At 38.5% G+C, this 15635-nt stretch overlaps 1 protein-coding gene across 1 annotated transcript in view; it reads right to left on the minus strand.

Annotated features, from left to right (window-relative positions):
- Positions 1-3678: 3678 nt before the first annotated feature.
- The window catches only part of LOC111869505 (ADP-ribosylation factor-binding protein GGA1), a 33712-nt gene continuing 21755 nt past the window's right edge, over positions 3679-15635 (minus strand). The window contains exons 5-8 of the mRNA XM_033753457.1: positions 14554-14683; positions 9916-10082; positions 5470-5580; positions 3679-4236 (exon numbers count right to left, since the gene is read on the minus strand). Of these exons, the coding sequence (XP_033609348.1) occupies positions 4141-4236; positions 5470-5580; positions 9916-10082; positions 14554-14683 (504 nt within the window). The 3' untranslated portion in view covers positions 3679-4140. The remainder of the gene's footprint in view (positions 4237-5469; positions 5581-9915; positions 10083-14553; positions 14684-15635) is intronic.

Below are 15635 nucleotides of genomic sequence, written 5' to 3' on the forward strand. Positions count from 1 at the left end.
AGCCAGACTGGGAGACCTCCATTCAGATTTCAAACATTTCCTCCACAGCATTTCTTAATGAAGTGTGTTCTCTATACCTATATTGCATACTTCAAAAAATATTCCTTACTGTTACAGTCTGGGGAGCCAGGATAGGGTAGTCAGTATAGCAACTAGCTACGGACTGGACAACTGATGGTTCAGAGTTCAAGTCCTGGTAGTGTCAAGAATTTTGTCTTCTCCACATTGTCCAGACCAGCTCTGTGACCCACCAAACCTCCTATCCAATGGGTAACAGGGACTCTTTACCCTGGGGTAAAATGGCCGGGGCGTGAAGCTGACCACTCACCTCCAACTAGTGTTTAGGTCAAGAAAATGTGGATTTATACATCCACTACCCCATACGCCTTTATGGCGTGGTACTTAATTAGTGAAGCACAGGGGCAGCTTTACCTTTTACTTTACTGCTATAGTCTAAAAACCTTTTTTGTTTTTCTTTCTTGAAAAGGAGATGCTTAGGGTGAAATGACCAGCTGACAGGAACTAAATTTCACCTGTAGGATTTGAGATTCTCACAGCAGCAGTTATGAAGAGTGCCACCTTCAAGGATAAAATGCCACGTTGTCCTCTGAGAGTCAACAAACATGTTACTCTGAAATGTCAGCTGACTTTAATTGGACTACATAGCATTAAATACATATCCCATGGAATAGGATTCCGCACTCTAAATTGCACCTACATCGCAAGGAACTGCTAAGGCTATTCACTGACATAAGTTTGAGTGGTAATTGCATGGCATCTTGAATACCCATCCAGACTAAAGTGAAGTAATAAGAAGCCAATTATGGACAACAAATGAATGGTTCTTAATTAGTGATAGCACAAATAACAAATTATGAATTGATAACATGGATTCAGCACAATCTATTTTTAAGTTATCAGTATTTACATTTATACAGTAGCTCCTGACATCCAGTATTAAAGTTACATTGCAAGACCCTGTATGCAATGAATAAATTGTTCACAGAATATCATTACACACTTTCACTGCTTACACAATAATTTTATTAAACTTGTGGATTACTCTGTCCTGTCATTAAGTTCCCTGCATTCATTCCATTGCATACTAACAAAATTATATTCTCTGAACACCTCTCCCTAAAATGAATGAAGTACCATTACCTGTAGTTAATGCTAAACATTCAGTAGGTTACAATCCGAGCCTGAATTTGGATTCAGTAAGGAACAATGCACATAAGTCTTTCTACATTTCACTGATACACTTGAGATCCATCATTCACAAGCACCAAAAATCATTCTCACTTGCAGTGCAACTCCAGTCTTTTCTATAGGAGCCCATAAAACGAAACCATTGCTTGCAGAAGCAAAGAAGGAAAAGCATCACAAAATCATCATCATGCAAGTCCATAAACTAGAGCCAAAAGATGTGTGAACTTTTCAACAGCTGTTGAACACTGCAGTGCTTGTGTGAGTATTTGTGATAAGTAGCAAAAACATGGACAGAACTTATTTTCTCTGAAGATTCAAAATATGTAACACTATTCCCCATTTATAAGAGCAACGTCATTATGTACGTTTTGAGGTCTTCATGGCAGTGTTTATTAAGATGTGATCTTCTGTGTCATTAACACCACACAGTAGTCTTGTGGATGGATACCAATATTTCAGAGGAACCCTGAAGATGGAGACAACATATTCCTCTGAAATGTCAATATTTTTAATCCCAATACTACATGGTCAGTAGCCAGATTTTTAACTCAGGGTAATGGTATGTAGAAATTGAAAATCCACTACTCAGCCAACTTGACCATACATATTTACTGTTACAATAATTTAATGGATGGCCAGTACACTGTATACTTTGGTATATACATATCAATGTTTCTGATAAACCTGCTGTCTCCATCTTTTGGGCAAAAGAGTAAAGAGTACTTCTTTTATCCTCAAGATGGGGCAGCAAGTTCTGGCTACCTACTAAATCACATTGTGCTACAACCCAGAATATTGCATTCTTAAGTGCATACATATTAGTAATAACCAAAATGTAAAATTAATCTTGGTTCTAAATAGTGTGAATAATGTATGATACTCAGAATTACTACGTTTTTGGACTTTGTCCATAGTCTGGTATTCAAGAAACTAGAAAATAGCATTTCAGATACTGGACCAGTGACTGAGGTTAGCTCTTTCTAATGGACCCAACTGAGTGGATGTCTCCACCACCCTCACCTGAGGAAAGAAACAGGTCCAGTTTTGAAAACAATGTGTTTTCTACTTTCTAGAATACCAGAAAATGGACAAAGTCCAAAATTCCAGTAATTCTGAGTACTATACTCCATCATCAGAACCCTTTAGACCCAGATTATTTTAACAGTTCAGTTATTACTAACATGTAATTCTGAAAATTAACCTTATAACAACTGTCAGCATGAAATTAAAGATGAACACTATAAATACGAGGGTTGGAACTTTAATACTGCAACACTGCTGAAGAGACGCCGTGCAACGGAACCAAATAATGTCGCTTATACCACACGTTCATTACATACCTACCTTACCTCAGAGCAAATGGACTCTCCCTTCCCACATTACATGCGTGTGCAGTGACGAGAAAAACAGAGCCTCATGTCAGCTGACGGTCTAATGTCGTGTTGTAACGATGTTTTTGAAACAGGAACAACGGAATTGGATAAAGACTGAATGTGCCAGAGGCCGTACAGCACAGCAGTGTCTTCAAGAGGCTTGTGGGGAATCGGTATTGCCTTACAGAACAGTGGCAAGGTGGGTAAAAGCCTTCAACAAGGGACACCAAAATGTGGCAGACATGCATCGGCCAGGTCGCCCTAGTGTCAGTGAAGAAGTGTATGCTCTTTCCACGTTACTGGAGAGTGATCGACACATTACAATTTGTCAGCTGGTCCAAGAGACTGGATTAGCGCATACGACTGTGCTTCACATTCTGAAGCATGAGAAAAATTGCATCACGATGGGTTCCGCATGATTTGACGGAAATGCAGAAATGGCTATGATACAACGCTGCTCGTAACCACTTGGAGCGCTATGAGCACGAAGGAAAGGCTTTCTTATGCCGTATCATTACACTGGATGAGACATGGGCCAAATTGTATGAGCAACAAATGAAACGCCAATTGAACGAATGACGTCATTACGGGTCACTACAAAAATCAAAAGTTCGTCAGAACCCCAGCAATGTGAAAGTTATGGTGATTCTCGTGTACAAGTGTGATGGTGTTATCCTAACGCATACCATTCTCCAACAGCAGACCATCAATGCGCAGTATTTCTGTTCATTTTTGGAACACAACCTGCGACCAGCTTTGAGAAAGAAGCGGAGACACTTTCTGTACAACCCACCAATCTTTTGCAGGACAATGCTCGGCTGCATACAGCGCAAGCTGTGGCTCATTTGTTCAATCCATGGGGCTGGGAAGTGCTGTACCATCCACCATACTCCCCGGACTTAAGCCCTTGTGACTTCAACTTGATTCCTAAGATGAAGGAACCACTTTGTGGGATTCGCTTCAAAACTCTTCCATAGATTCTTCAGGCAGTAGACCGCTCCATTCGAACTACCAACACAACAGGCACTGCTAAAGGTATCCTACGACTTCCACATCGCTGGCAACGGGTTGTACACAATGCTGGTGACTACACTGAAGGACAGTAAAACTTCAAAACAAGCATCTATTTTGCATCAGTTGTAAATAAATAGTTGCCACTATTAAAGTTCCATCCCTCATACTTATTATAATCTGTGACATCCCCTGTACCCTTCATTACAACCTGTACAACATTTCTTTATTACAAACTTACAAATTTTACATTTAAATCATCCTATATACATTAAACTGAAGCTACACTGTAAACACATACATACCTCACAGGAATATTAATGTTTAATATTAACCACATCACAGCAGCATACTTCCTTTCATAACATATTTGGATATATTCTCAAAGAGTCTAATAAAACAGCCACACTTTCTTCTCACAGTGTTTATTCTGCTTTATCACATAATTCACATTACAGTGTTCTCAAGGGTCACATTCCCATAGCAATCATCCACCATCCAACCTCCTGAAAGGCATGCTCCCAGCACTATGTACACATTGGCCAACTCACGCAGACAGCGGTAAGTTCTCAGCCTCTCCCATTTCAGTAACTGTTTCATCATCCATTGTGAAGCTTACCATAAACTTGAGTGAAACAGGATCCTTAAAGAAAAAATGCTCTCGATTATTATTGAAATTTCACCATACTGACAAAGAAACTTCACAGCTACTTCATCTATACAGCAACTAGGCAGTGAGTTGGATGACCAGACAACCAGGGTTTGATTCCCAGCAGGGGTAGAGATTTTTCTCTTCATCAAAATATTTAGACCTACTCTGGTACCTACTAAGTCTCCTCTAATGGATCCCCAGGGGTGAAGTGGCTAGGGCAAGAAGCTGACCACTCACACCGTCTAGTGCTGAGGGTAAAGAATGCATGAAACTATACCATACTCCAGCATATATCTTCATGCGACAGCGCTCAAGCACAGGGCTAACTTTTACTTTCACCAGTGTCACACAGCAGAGTTCATCTTCAGATGCTACCAGCTATTCACATGGTCAAAATATTCCCCACCTTAAATGGAACTCGGTTCACAAGACACAACCACTTCACACCCCCGACACCCTATTTCTTCACAATCCATTTTAATATTATGCTTCATCTATGCCTACATCAATATAGTGTCACGTGTTGGGTGTATAACGCGACAAATAACTTCACGCCTTAGTGGATATAGTGAATTTTATTCCACATTCGCTCTTATAATCACACAATTTACAGATTCACAATTACTGCTATCTGCAGTATCACAAATACTAGACTGCAAATGCCAGAATACAACTGGCTGGTTGCTGGCTAACTCATTACTCTCCACTGGCTAGATTGAGAACTAAACTGTGAATAGTCTTCACTGCTCCTTATTTAGCCTCGTTCCGGACAGCACAGAAAACAGCCATGTAATCGGCACCACTGCTGTCTGCCACCATGGTAGCCGATAGCCTAGCAACACTGTTGGGAGTTGTTTACCGCTACTTAGCAACTGCGGCGTCCCGTGTTACGTCACCGCTGTTGACTCGCATTGCATAGCGACCAGTATGCTGCGACTCGGCTAACTTCGGCTCCACTCGGCGCATCATGTCTGGGGGGGGGGGTCATCCATAGCGCAACACGTCACAATAGTGATCTCTTTCCATCAAACCTTCCTATCTGAATGATATACAAAATTATAAAAGGTTATCAAATCCGTCCAGTTGATAAACTTTTATAATATTACTAGTGTGACTGACCAGGATGAACGAAATCAAACATATACAAAATACTAACCAGCACTTACTCAATATCACATGCAACACATCAGCAACACAGCACTACTGGGTACAAAAGAAACCTACCTTATTTGGATTTGCTATAAGCATGACCTGTGTAATAGCAGCAGGTGGCAGGAAAGGGTTATGTGCTGGCAGATCCGAACCGGACGGAGGCTGCAATCGCAGTTTGCATGTCTGCAATAATGAAACAACACTCATTACGTGTGAAACCACCACAATGGATAGTATTCATGAAGGCACACAGTGGATTACCTGTTTAAACTTTCCCAAATTAAGGTTTTCCTCCACTTCACATTCAATTTCAATAATCCCAAATCAATCTCAGTGTCATATTGCCTCCCCCTAAGAATTTCCTCAGTCCACTGTTCAGATCCACTGCTCTCTTAAGGAATACTTCAGTGGGGCTTTCACCGTATTACTGCTTTCGCCTAACACTTCAATGCATAGTGGTAACTATATCTACCACTTGATTTAACATTCAGCAACTCTGCATTCTGGCCACAGGGTGCAACAATGTGTTCCATATGGTTCTCACAATAAACAGTGATTACTTCCCCAAACAACATTAACTGGTTTGTTTTTATCATGGAGGAGGACTGTTTATTGTGGAGGACAAATTATTTTTATGTTATTTACATGAATTTCATGCTCCGAGGTGGACAGTTTCTCTTATCACATATCACTCATCATTATCACTCATGGAGCTGAGTCCATCTTGAGAAGCTGCCACTTGAGCAGCTACTCAAGAACTTCCCAGCATTTTATAGAACCCAAAGGTTAATTTCCATGTTCACAAGAGTCCTCCACTGGTCCTTATTCTGAGCCAGATCAATCCAGTCCATACCATACCATCCCATCCTATCTAAGTTCCATTTTAACATTGTCCACCCAACTATGTCTTGGTCTTCCCAGTGGTCTCTTTCATTCTGGCTCTCCCACCAATAGCACTGCCCATCTCATCCTCCTTGACTTGATCATTCTAATTATACTTGGACAAGAGTACAAGTTATGAAGCTCCTCATTATGCAGTTTTCTCCAACCTCCCGTCACTTCATCTCCTTCGGTCCAAATATTCTAAACACCCTGTCACAAAACACACTGTCTATGCTCATCCATTAATGACCAACTTTCACACCCATACAGAACCACAGGAAAAATTATAGTTTGTGTATATTCTAATGTTTACATTTTTAGACAGCAGGCTAGAAAAAAAAAGGTTCTGGACTTAATGGTAGCAAGAATTGCCTATATTCAATCTCCTCCTCAATCAGGTTTTGATTTCTTATTGTCATTCCCAAATACCTGAACTGTGCAACATTTTCAAAACATCTGTTACCTATTTTATGTCATAATTTTGCCCAGTATTTTCGTGACAAGATAGCAAATATACTTAGTTTTGGATTTACTTCTAGACCAACCTTCTTACTTGGGTCAATTAAAGTTTCTGTGTTTTCTTTATGGTATCTATATTATCACCCAGTACATTCACATCAGCAGCATAGACCAACAGCTGACGTGTCCCATCTGCTTTTCCTGGACATTCTAAAGCAAAGCTGAAAAGCAGTGGTGATAAAGCATCTCCTCTTTTACCCCATTCTGGATAGGAAAAATATCAGACAAATGTTTACCTATACAGACTTCACCATACGTTTCATTTTAAACATATTTTAATCAGCCTAACTAGTTTCATGGATACCCCAAACTCTATGAAACTCTTGAAGTCTACAAACAGCTGATGTACTGTCTCATTGTACTCAAATTTTTCTACAGTATCTGACGAATGCAAAAGATCTCATCAGTAGTTGATCTGTTATGTCGAAACCCACACTGATGATCCTCAATAATTTCATCTATATATAATTTTGTTTTTCAGATATTCCCTCTTTTCATTCCTGAAATGCCTGCTGGTTTCATGTCTTATAGTGTTCAGATTATCCCCATTTAACTCGCTTGGTTCCTGTAACCACTGCAATTTGGCTTGTTTCCTTTGGTGTAATAATTTTGAGCAACCTTCATCGAACCATGGCTTATGCTTCTTCAGTTCATGATAACCTAGACTCACTTTGGCAGAAATTTTTATATTTTCTCTAATAGTTTCCCAAGCTTCATTAACATCCACCTCAGTGCCTAAGTTTTCCAAAGCTGCAAACCTATATCAGATTTCAACACAATACTGCTCTTTACCCTCTACCTCACTTAATTTCTTGAGATCGAACCTCTTAATATGAACTCCGTACACAGTTTGTTTGATCACTGCCAGTCTTTCTCTAACCTTTGCCACCACCAGGTAGTGGTCAGTATCACAATCTGCTGGCCTGAATGATTGGACATCAAGTATACTTGAATGCCAACGCCTATCTATCAAAATATGGTCGATCTGATTGTGTCTTCCCATCAGGAGATGTCCATGTAAATTTATGAATGTTATCATGCATACTTTACAATTTTCTATACCTTCAATATGCACCACACACTTCACAAAATATCCAACTGAACATTCCTCATGTCATTACACTCTGTTGCTGGCCCTCATTCCAGAAAGCTCACAGTAATTCATTTTCTTATCAATGCCTGTAAAATATGTATAAAGGTCATGGCATAGCTCAGGCAGTTAGTCGCCAGCTCCCCACCGTGGCAGTCCAGGTTCAAGCCTCAGTCAGGTCATGTGGGATTTGTGGTGGACAAAGTGGATCTGGAGCAGGTTTTCTCTGAGTACTTGGGTTTTCCCCTGCTGATTCTCATTCCACAAACTGCTCCACACTCATCATCACAATAGACCAAACAGTTGCCAATGTGTCAAATGGACTTAGTCTCACGCCAACCCATGAAATAAATAAATAAAAAAAAAAACATGTGTACAACAATGTATGTATACTTTGCTTCCAACTTAGAATGTATAAACTATTCTATAAATAGGCAATATCTGAGGTTCTTTTTCATTCATTCATTCATTTATTTTACATTCCATAGATCCACAGTACAACAGGTAGGATATGGAACATGTCAAGTGGTACAAATATAAAAGAGAAATAAGCCAAAAAATAGAATAAATTAAATTATGACAGAAATATAAAAAATTCTATTACTAATGGTTTTAAAACTTGGTGACAATAAACATAATTTATTACACTATATATAAATTCTTTGGTATGTCATTGACTTGCAATAGCCTTAAATTGAAGATATTCATCAATGGAATAAAAATAATGTGTATAAAGAAAATGTTTTAGACAGGCTTCAAATTTCCTTGGATTATGAGATATATCTTTAATATGTGAAGGATGATTGTTAAATACCCTAATACCCATACAGTACACTCCCTTTCGGTAAACTGTAAAATTTACTGTGGGCAGATAAAATTATTTGATTGTCTTGTACCTGTATTACGCTTTTCTGAATTTAAAATAAAGAGATCCTTGTTATTGACCACAAACAACATGAGTGAAAAAATATATTGTGATGCAAGAGGCAAAATTTCCAACTTCCTAAACAAATTCCTGCACGAAGCCCTGCTCCTACGGCCCATCATAATTCTTATTATTCTTTTATGCATTCTAAATATTTTAAAACTGTGGGACGAATTTCCCCAGAACATTAAGCCATAGCTTATGATCGAATTAAAATATGAATAATAAATAATTTTCAGAACATTGAAAGACATATATGACTTAATACTCCTCATAATATAACATGCCAAATTCAGTTTTGGGATAGTACATTCAATATGACCTTTCAAGTTCAATGGATCATTTATATTTATGCCAAGGGTCTTAATATTAGATACAGTTGTAATTGGTTGATTGTTATAAACGATATTTATATCAATTGTGGATTTATTTTTAGTTTTAAAATGAATTCAATGAGTTTTGTTAACATTTATTGAAAGTAAATTTGTTTTGAACCATTTATTTACGCAAGTGAAGGTGTTAGACATCTTATTTCGAAAGTCCCCTAAGTCAGAACCTTTGACTAATATGCTTGTATCATCAGCAAACAAAATAGCTATAGCATTACCATCTACAATTTTGGGCAAATCATGAATATAAATAAGGAACAACAAAGGGCCCAGAACTGATCCCTGGGGAACACCATCAGTTATCTTTTCCCATGTAGAAAGATTTATTAGATTTGATTCCTCATTAGAAACCTGAGTTCTCTGATATCTGTTATTAAGATATGATTCAAATCATAACTTAGCTTTGCCATTACCACCATAAAATTGTAATTTAGAGATCAATATATCATGGTTTAAACAATCAAACGCTTTTTCAAGATCAAAAAAAAAAAATCACCTACTGGAGATTTACTATTTAAAGCTTGCAGCAGTCACAGCAGTGACCATGAAAATTACTATGTTCTGGGATGTGATGCTGAGTAATACTGTGGGTTGTTAACAGTCATTCTGGAGGAACCTGCTGCTTCCATCTACAGAGCAGAAGAGAGTAGGCATTATATCCCAGAAGACTGTAATCTTCACTACACAAACAATCCAGTGAAGTCTCATCATACCTTTGGAACAACTGCCTGGAACAGGTAGTTTGAGATGGGTGAAGAATTTTTGCTGATTGTTGTGACAACAATGACAGAGACATCTGGCCTGGGGCCATCCTTTCCAAAATTCAGAATAACTGTGATACCATTCTTCTGATCGAGAACAGTCAGTGGTGGTACTGAACCTGTGAATTTGAAGTTACTAATGACATCAAACATCTGATCATTAAAATTAAAAAAAAAATGTAACTCTTCAAATCACAACGGTAACTATATGGATCACTTACTGTAACATTAAAGAACTCTGCACATTGCCCACAGTGTACCTATGTGTTCCACATGATTTTCACAATAAACAGGGATTCTTCCCTACACAACATTAACTGGTTGGGGTTCATAATGGAGATGCAGTGTTCCCTGCGAGGTAGGAACTGAATTCTTATGCATTATCAAGATGAACATAGGCTTCCAAGCTTTATCAAACTCAAAAAACCAAGACTTGGGGGGTCCCACATCTTATGGGGAGTGCTGTCTTCTTGGATGTGACACAACAGTCTGGTAGATCATCACTAATATTTTGGAGGAAACTGCTTCAGCCTCTGTCTTCAAAGTAGAAGAGTTTATACCCTGAACCGAGACACATCAAGTGTTTCTAAAATGTCAGTAACATTCTACCAGCCTACATGATGTCAAATCCCAGAGAGTTAAGATTCATCACCATAGCAAACATAAAGTCATCATTTCACGTGAAGTGGTGTGCTGTGGAGAACAGAAGTTCTGCTTTACATTGAGCTCTCGGTTATCTGTAGTAATGTGAGGAGAATCCAGCACAGTGGAAAATCCATAAAAACTCACAATCTAAAAGTAATTACAAAGTATTGTAGTTAGGCAGTCTTTTCTATGCAATCCATGCTAAGGTTATATAATGAGGGACAACTGGACAAACCAGTCAACAGTCAGTTGGAGTCACCAATTAGCCATGAGCATGAAAAGTGTTATAATTATTTGTAGTTACAAGGCAGTCAAATAAATCCAATTATCAATCCAAACCCCGTGTCTAGTCACTAACACATGACCATATACACAGAAAATACAGTCTTCAATGCAGCTTCAAAGGTTACTGGCTGAATCAACACTTAGTCCATGCTTCCATCCATGAAATACACACCTAGGAGTGGGGGGAACACAAGAAAGATGAAAGCCACAATTCATTGTTTTACATCATTTAAAAAAGATTTCAAACCATTTTATATACTAAATTTTAACAGGTACTAAACTAGTTTCAATAATCAAATTTTCAGAAGTACAGCTCTCATGGGCTATATAAATACTTTAACATGGATGGCCAGAGTGTTTCTACACGACTTGTTAACAATCTTCAGTCGCATAAGCACACTCAACAATAAGATGAATGTTTATAGTTCGTTGCTAGGCAACAGTCAGTGCACCAAGGGACTAGCGAGGTAACTATCACATAACTGGCTTTCTATGGAGCCCATGCCATGACCATTGCTATGCAATCATTCAGTAAACATGTTTCAACAATACAGATTATTTTCTGTGTGGTCAATGCGAAGGCTATATAACAACAGTTACGAGACAAAACAGGTTTCAGTATTTGAGTGTGTAAGTGTTTAAGTGCTTAAGTAACAGTGAGAGAGTTTTAAGTGACAGACACAGGAAGTTCATTGTGTGAAGACATCATGTGTGATTAGGAGACTTTTTTCATGTGGAGTGATTTGAAGCACTAATTTCTGTGTTGAGATATATTACCCAGAGAGGAGTAGTGTGTGCGCGCAACAGTGAATTATGAAGTGTGTAAATCAGCAATAGTGTTGTAATGTAAGTGTAATTAAGAGATGTTGTAACAAGGGTTCTCATAAATCCAATCATCCGAACTAGAACCCATCATTCTTGTCACATGTACCACCCCACACATGACAATACCATAATACAATACACCAATTTACATGAATCATCATATATACCTGATGACAGCCTTGTGTTCCTGAAACATGTCCTCAATTTACATCATTGATTAAGTGGTGATTCAACCAATGACCAATTAAAAAGGTAAGTAAAATACTGAAGAAAATTTTATTACAAGCTTTGGCAAATAATCGGAAAGTAGATCTATCTTACTTTCTTATGCAGTCACCCAACTTTTATATACTTTAGGTCTGACAGACAACAAATGTCTCAATTCTGTCACTTGCCTCAATGATTACTATCTATGTTTTTGGTCGTAACCTATTCTTGTAACTCTTTCCATATAAAAGATAATTTTTGTAGCAATTTTATCAATATTGATTATTCAGTTGCCCTGGATCAATCTACTAACTGAACTTTAACACGTCACAGTCAACGTCTGCCCAGACTGCATATCAACACTTGTCCACCATCCTGTGAATATTTCTACCCTCCACAAATTTTTGTGTAAGTCATGTGTCACTGCCATGATGAGAGACAATGTTTTATATCCATATAAAACAATGAGTAAAAATAACAGTTTTGTATATTTAATCTTTATATTTCTTATTGTCAGCAGTTCTACTCCCAGCATCTCCGCTGCTGGCTGTTCTGTCAGCAAAACCATTTTTCTTTTAGTGCTGCTATCAGTTTGCAGCATTTCACAGCAAAGAAAAGAGTACCAAAAGATCTACATACTTACAAGGAATTAAAAAAAGTAGTTACATGTGCCATCTTGAGACAGAGAGAAAGATGTGATCAAAGTGGTTCTCATTGACAAATACAAGATGGCACACAAAATGATCCAGTATTTGAGTCAGTATTAAATATTCAACCATGTAATAAACAATGTTTTGTAACATGGTAACACTTAGAGTAGATCATGGAGATTAGTTCTTACTCTTCCTGAGCGCACTAGTGTCACACTGATCCTGCTCATGCACCATTCTACACAATACAACTGACAAAGAAAGACTGTTTGTAGAGCAACGCATAAAAACAGTGTTGTTCTTTACTGAAACAAGAAGTGCTGTGGTCACACAGAGGCGGTTTTGTGCCCATTTTCAAACTCGATGACCACCTTCATTCAAAACAATTCATAGAACCAGTTTAATAATGATGGTTCAGTGTTGGAGGGGAAACGTCACCAGCCTTCATCTACGTGTTCTCCAGAGAACATTGACAATGTTCAAGTGGCACTGTAAAGAAGCCCCAGTAAATCAGCAAGGAACGCTGCAGCACAGCTAGGGACATCCAGATGATCAGTCCAGTGAATACTGAAAAGTGACTTGAATTTATATCCATACAAAATTACATTGTTGCCTAAAATTACAGTTCAAAACAAACATCACAGAATGGCATTTTCTGAATGGGCTCAAGTAATAAAGCATTGTTCAACATGGTTTCATTTTCTGATGAGGCACACTTCCACTTGGATGTGTGGTTAATAAAAAAAATGTGTGATATTGGGCGTCAGAGAATTCATGTGTGATTCATGAGAAAAGTGCATCATGCACCGAGAATTACAGTGGATTGCCATCTCAAGTCATAGACTGCTGGGCCAATTTTCTTTTAACAGACAGTGAACAGTGAGCACTATTTAAGCATGCCAGGCAATACTTTTATGCCTCAACTTCCTGCTACAGGTTTGCCTTTACAAACTCGGTGGTTCATGCAGGATGGAGCCAGGCTGCACACAGCAAATGTTGTTTGGACTTTCTGCATGACACTTTCAACTCATGTGTCATCTCAAAGCAACTTCCTGATCGTTTTGCATGTTTACAGAACTGGGGACCGTAGTAGTGATTTAAACCCATGTGACTACTTTCATTGTGGATTCCTTAAGAAAAAGATTTTCCAAAGAAGTCACAAACAGTAAAGGAATTGAGAGCACTAACCATTCAGGTCTGCAACGACATAATTCGGGATACGTCCCATCGAGTAGTCAACAACACTTTGTGTTGAAGAAGTTGCCCAACATCATCATCATCATGATTATTATTATTATTATTATTGTTGTTGTTGTTGTTATTATTATTATTATTATTCTATGGCGCAACAGCCCAATGTTGGGCCTTGGCCTCCCTTATCAAGTCCCTCCATTCCTCTCTATCCTGCGCTGCTCTCTTCCAGTTCCTTACGTCCATTAACTTCTTTGCATCTTCTTCCACCGCATCAATCCATCTAGTTCTTGGTTTCCCAGCACATCTCCTACCACCTATTGTACTGTATAATATTTTCTTTGGGATACGCTCCTTATCCATTCTCTGTACATGCCCAGCCCATTGCAATCTTTTAGCTTTATCGTCACTGAGATCTCTGGCTCCTTATAGTATAATTTGTATTACTCTTTATTATATCTTATTCTCCATAGAACACTTGATTCACACAGGATAAATCTCCATATGATGGTCTTTCTTTTTATATGTTAGTTTCTAGTATTGTAACTGAAATAAAGTAGATCAAATATTGGATCATTTCATGCACCACCCCGTAGTTAGTCTCACCACAGCCTTTTATTACCTAACCGAGGTCAGGTAAAGAAGTCTGGACACAGCAATAATAAATGATCAAGTTTGGCTGGATATAGCAATGAAAGAAAGTATTAACCACAAGTCTCAAATGAGAACCATGACTACATGACTTAGCCATCTCAAGTCACATAATATTTATGATTTATGTCCTCACCTGGTCTGATGCTTTCTAGTGCGACAGAAATATCAGTGAGGGGTTTCACTTCAACTCTTCTGGCTGGAGACTGGACTGCACTTGTACATCCACTGTTGGCTGCAGCACTATGTGAACTGGGCTCTGACACCTGTACAAACCTAAACTTAATTAAGCAACAATACTCTCCACAACTAAACAGACATTCTAGTCACGAGATGAAAATGGCTATTCTCTCAATGTGACAACATATAGCCTGGTAGCTCAGAGGAAGCTACTGCTTCTTGTCTTCAGGGTTGAAGAGTGCCGTCTGGTAGATCATTACTATGTTCCAGAAAGAACCTACTGCCTTCACTTTAAGAGTCAACCTTTACTACTGTGAAATTCAAAGTCAAAACTGTGAGGATCCCAATCTCACATTGTATGTAACACTTCACATGCCATTTCAATGTACTCAATTTATCTCGTACTGTGAACTACTGCTCCCTGTTCACTGCTGTTCACCAAACCCTCCCTGCAAGGTTCCCCAACCACACTGTGGTCCCAGGGTCAACTCAGCCTCTAACACAAATGAGTACCAAGAATCTTCCTGGGGGTAAGGGGCAATCAGTCGTTGCATAAGGCTGACCCCACTGCCATTTGTGAGCTGTCTAAAAAATGTGGGAGCCTCAACATCTCACAACCCTATGGGCCTCCATAGCCTGTTACAGGGATAGCTTTACCTTTTACCAAATAGATTTACTGAACACCAGGATTCCTGTATACAAATTACAGTATTAACTCTTTGACTGGCGCGAAGGGTATTTAAATCCCATCCCTGCCCTGGCAGGCCCTTTAAACCTTATGTCGCTAAAATGCATGTAGTTACTTTTTCCTAAACAACTTCAACAAAAATTGGTTTTTAAAAACGAAATTTTCAGGAACTAATTAAAATACAATATTTTATGCAATAAATGCCTTTCCATACCTCTTTATTAGTTTTTCTTCGTGTGATAAACATTGAAACATGAAAGTTTGCAGAGAGCCACACCACAGCCTGCACACATGATACTTGTTTCTTTTCTAATCTTGCGCTTAGCACTCACGCGACACTTTCTCAGGGC

This window comes from Cryptotermes secundus, unplaced genomic scaffold (genome assembly GCF_002891405.2).
Source record: "Cryptotermes secundus unplaced genomic scaffold, Csec_1.0 scaffold2732, whole genome shotgun sequence".
NCBI lineage: Eukaryota > Metazoa > Arthropoda > Insecta > Blattodea > Kalotermitidae > Cryptotermes > Cryptotermes secundus.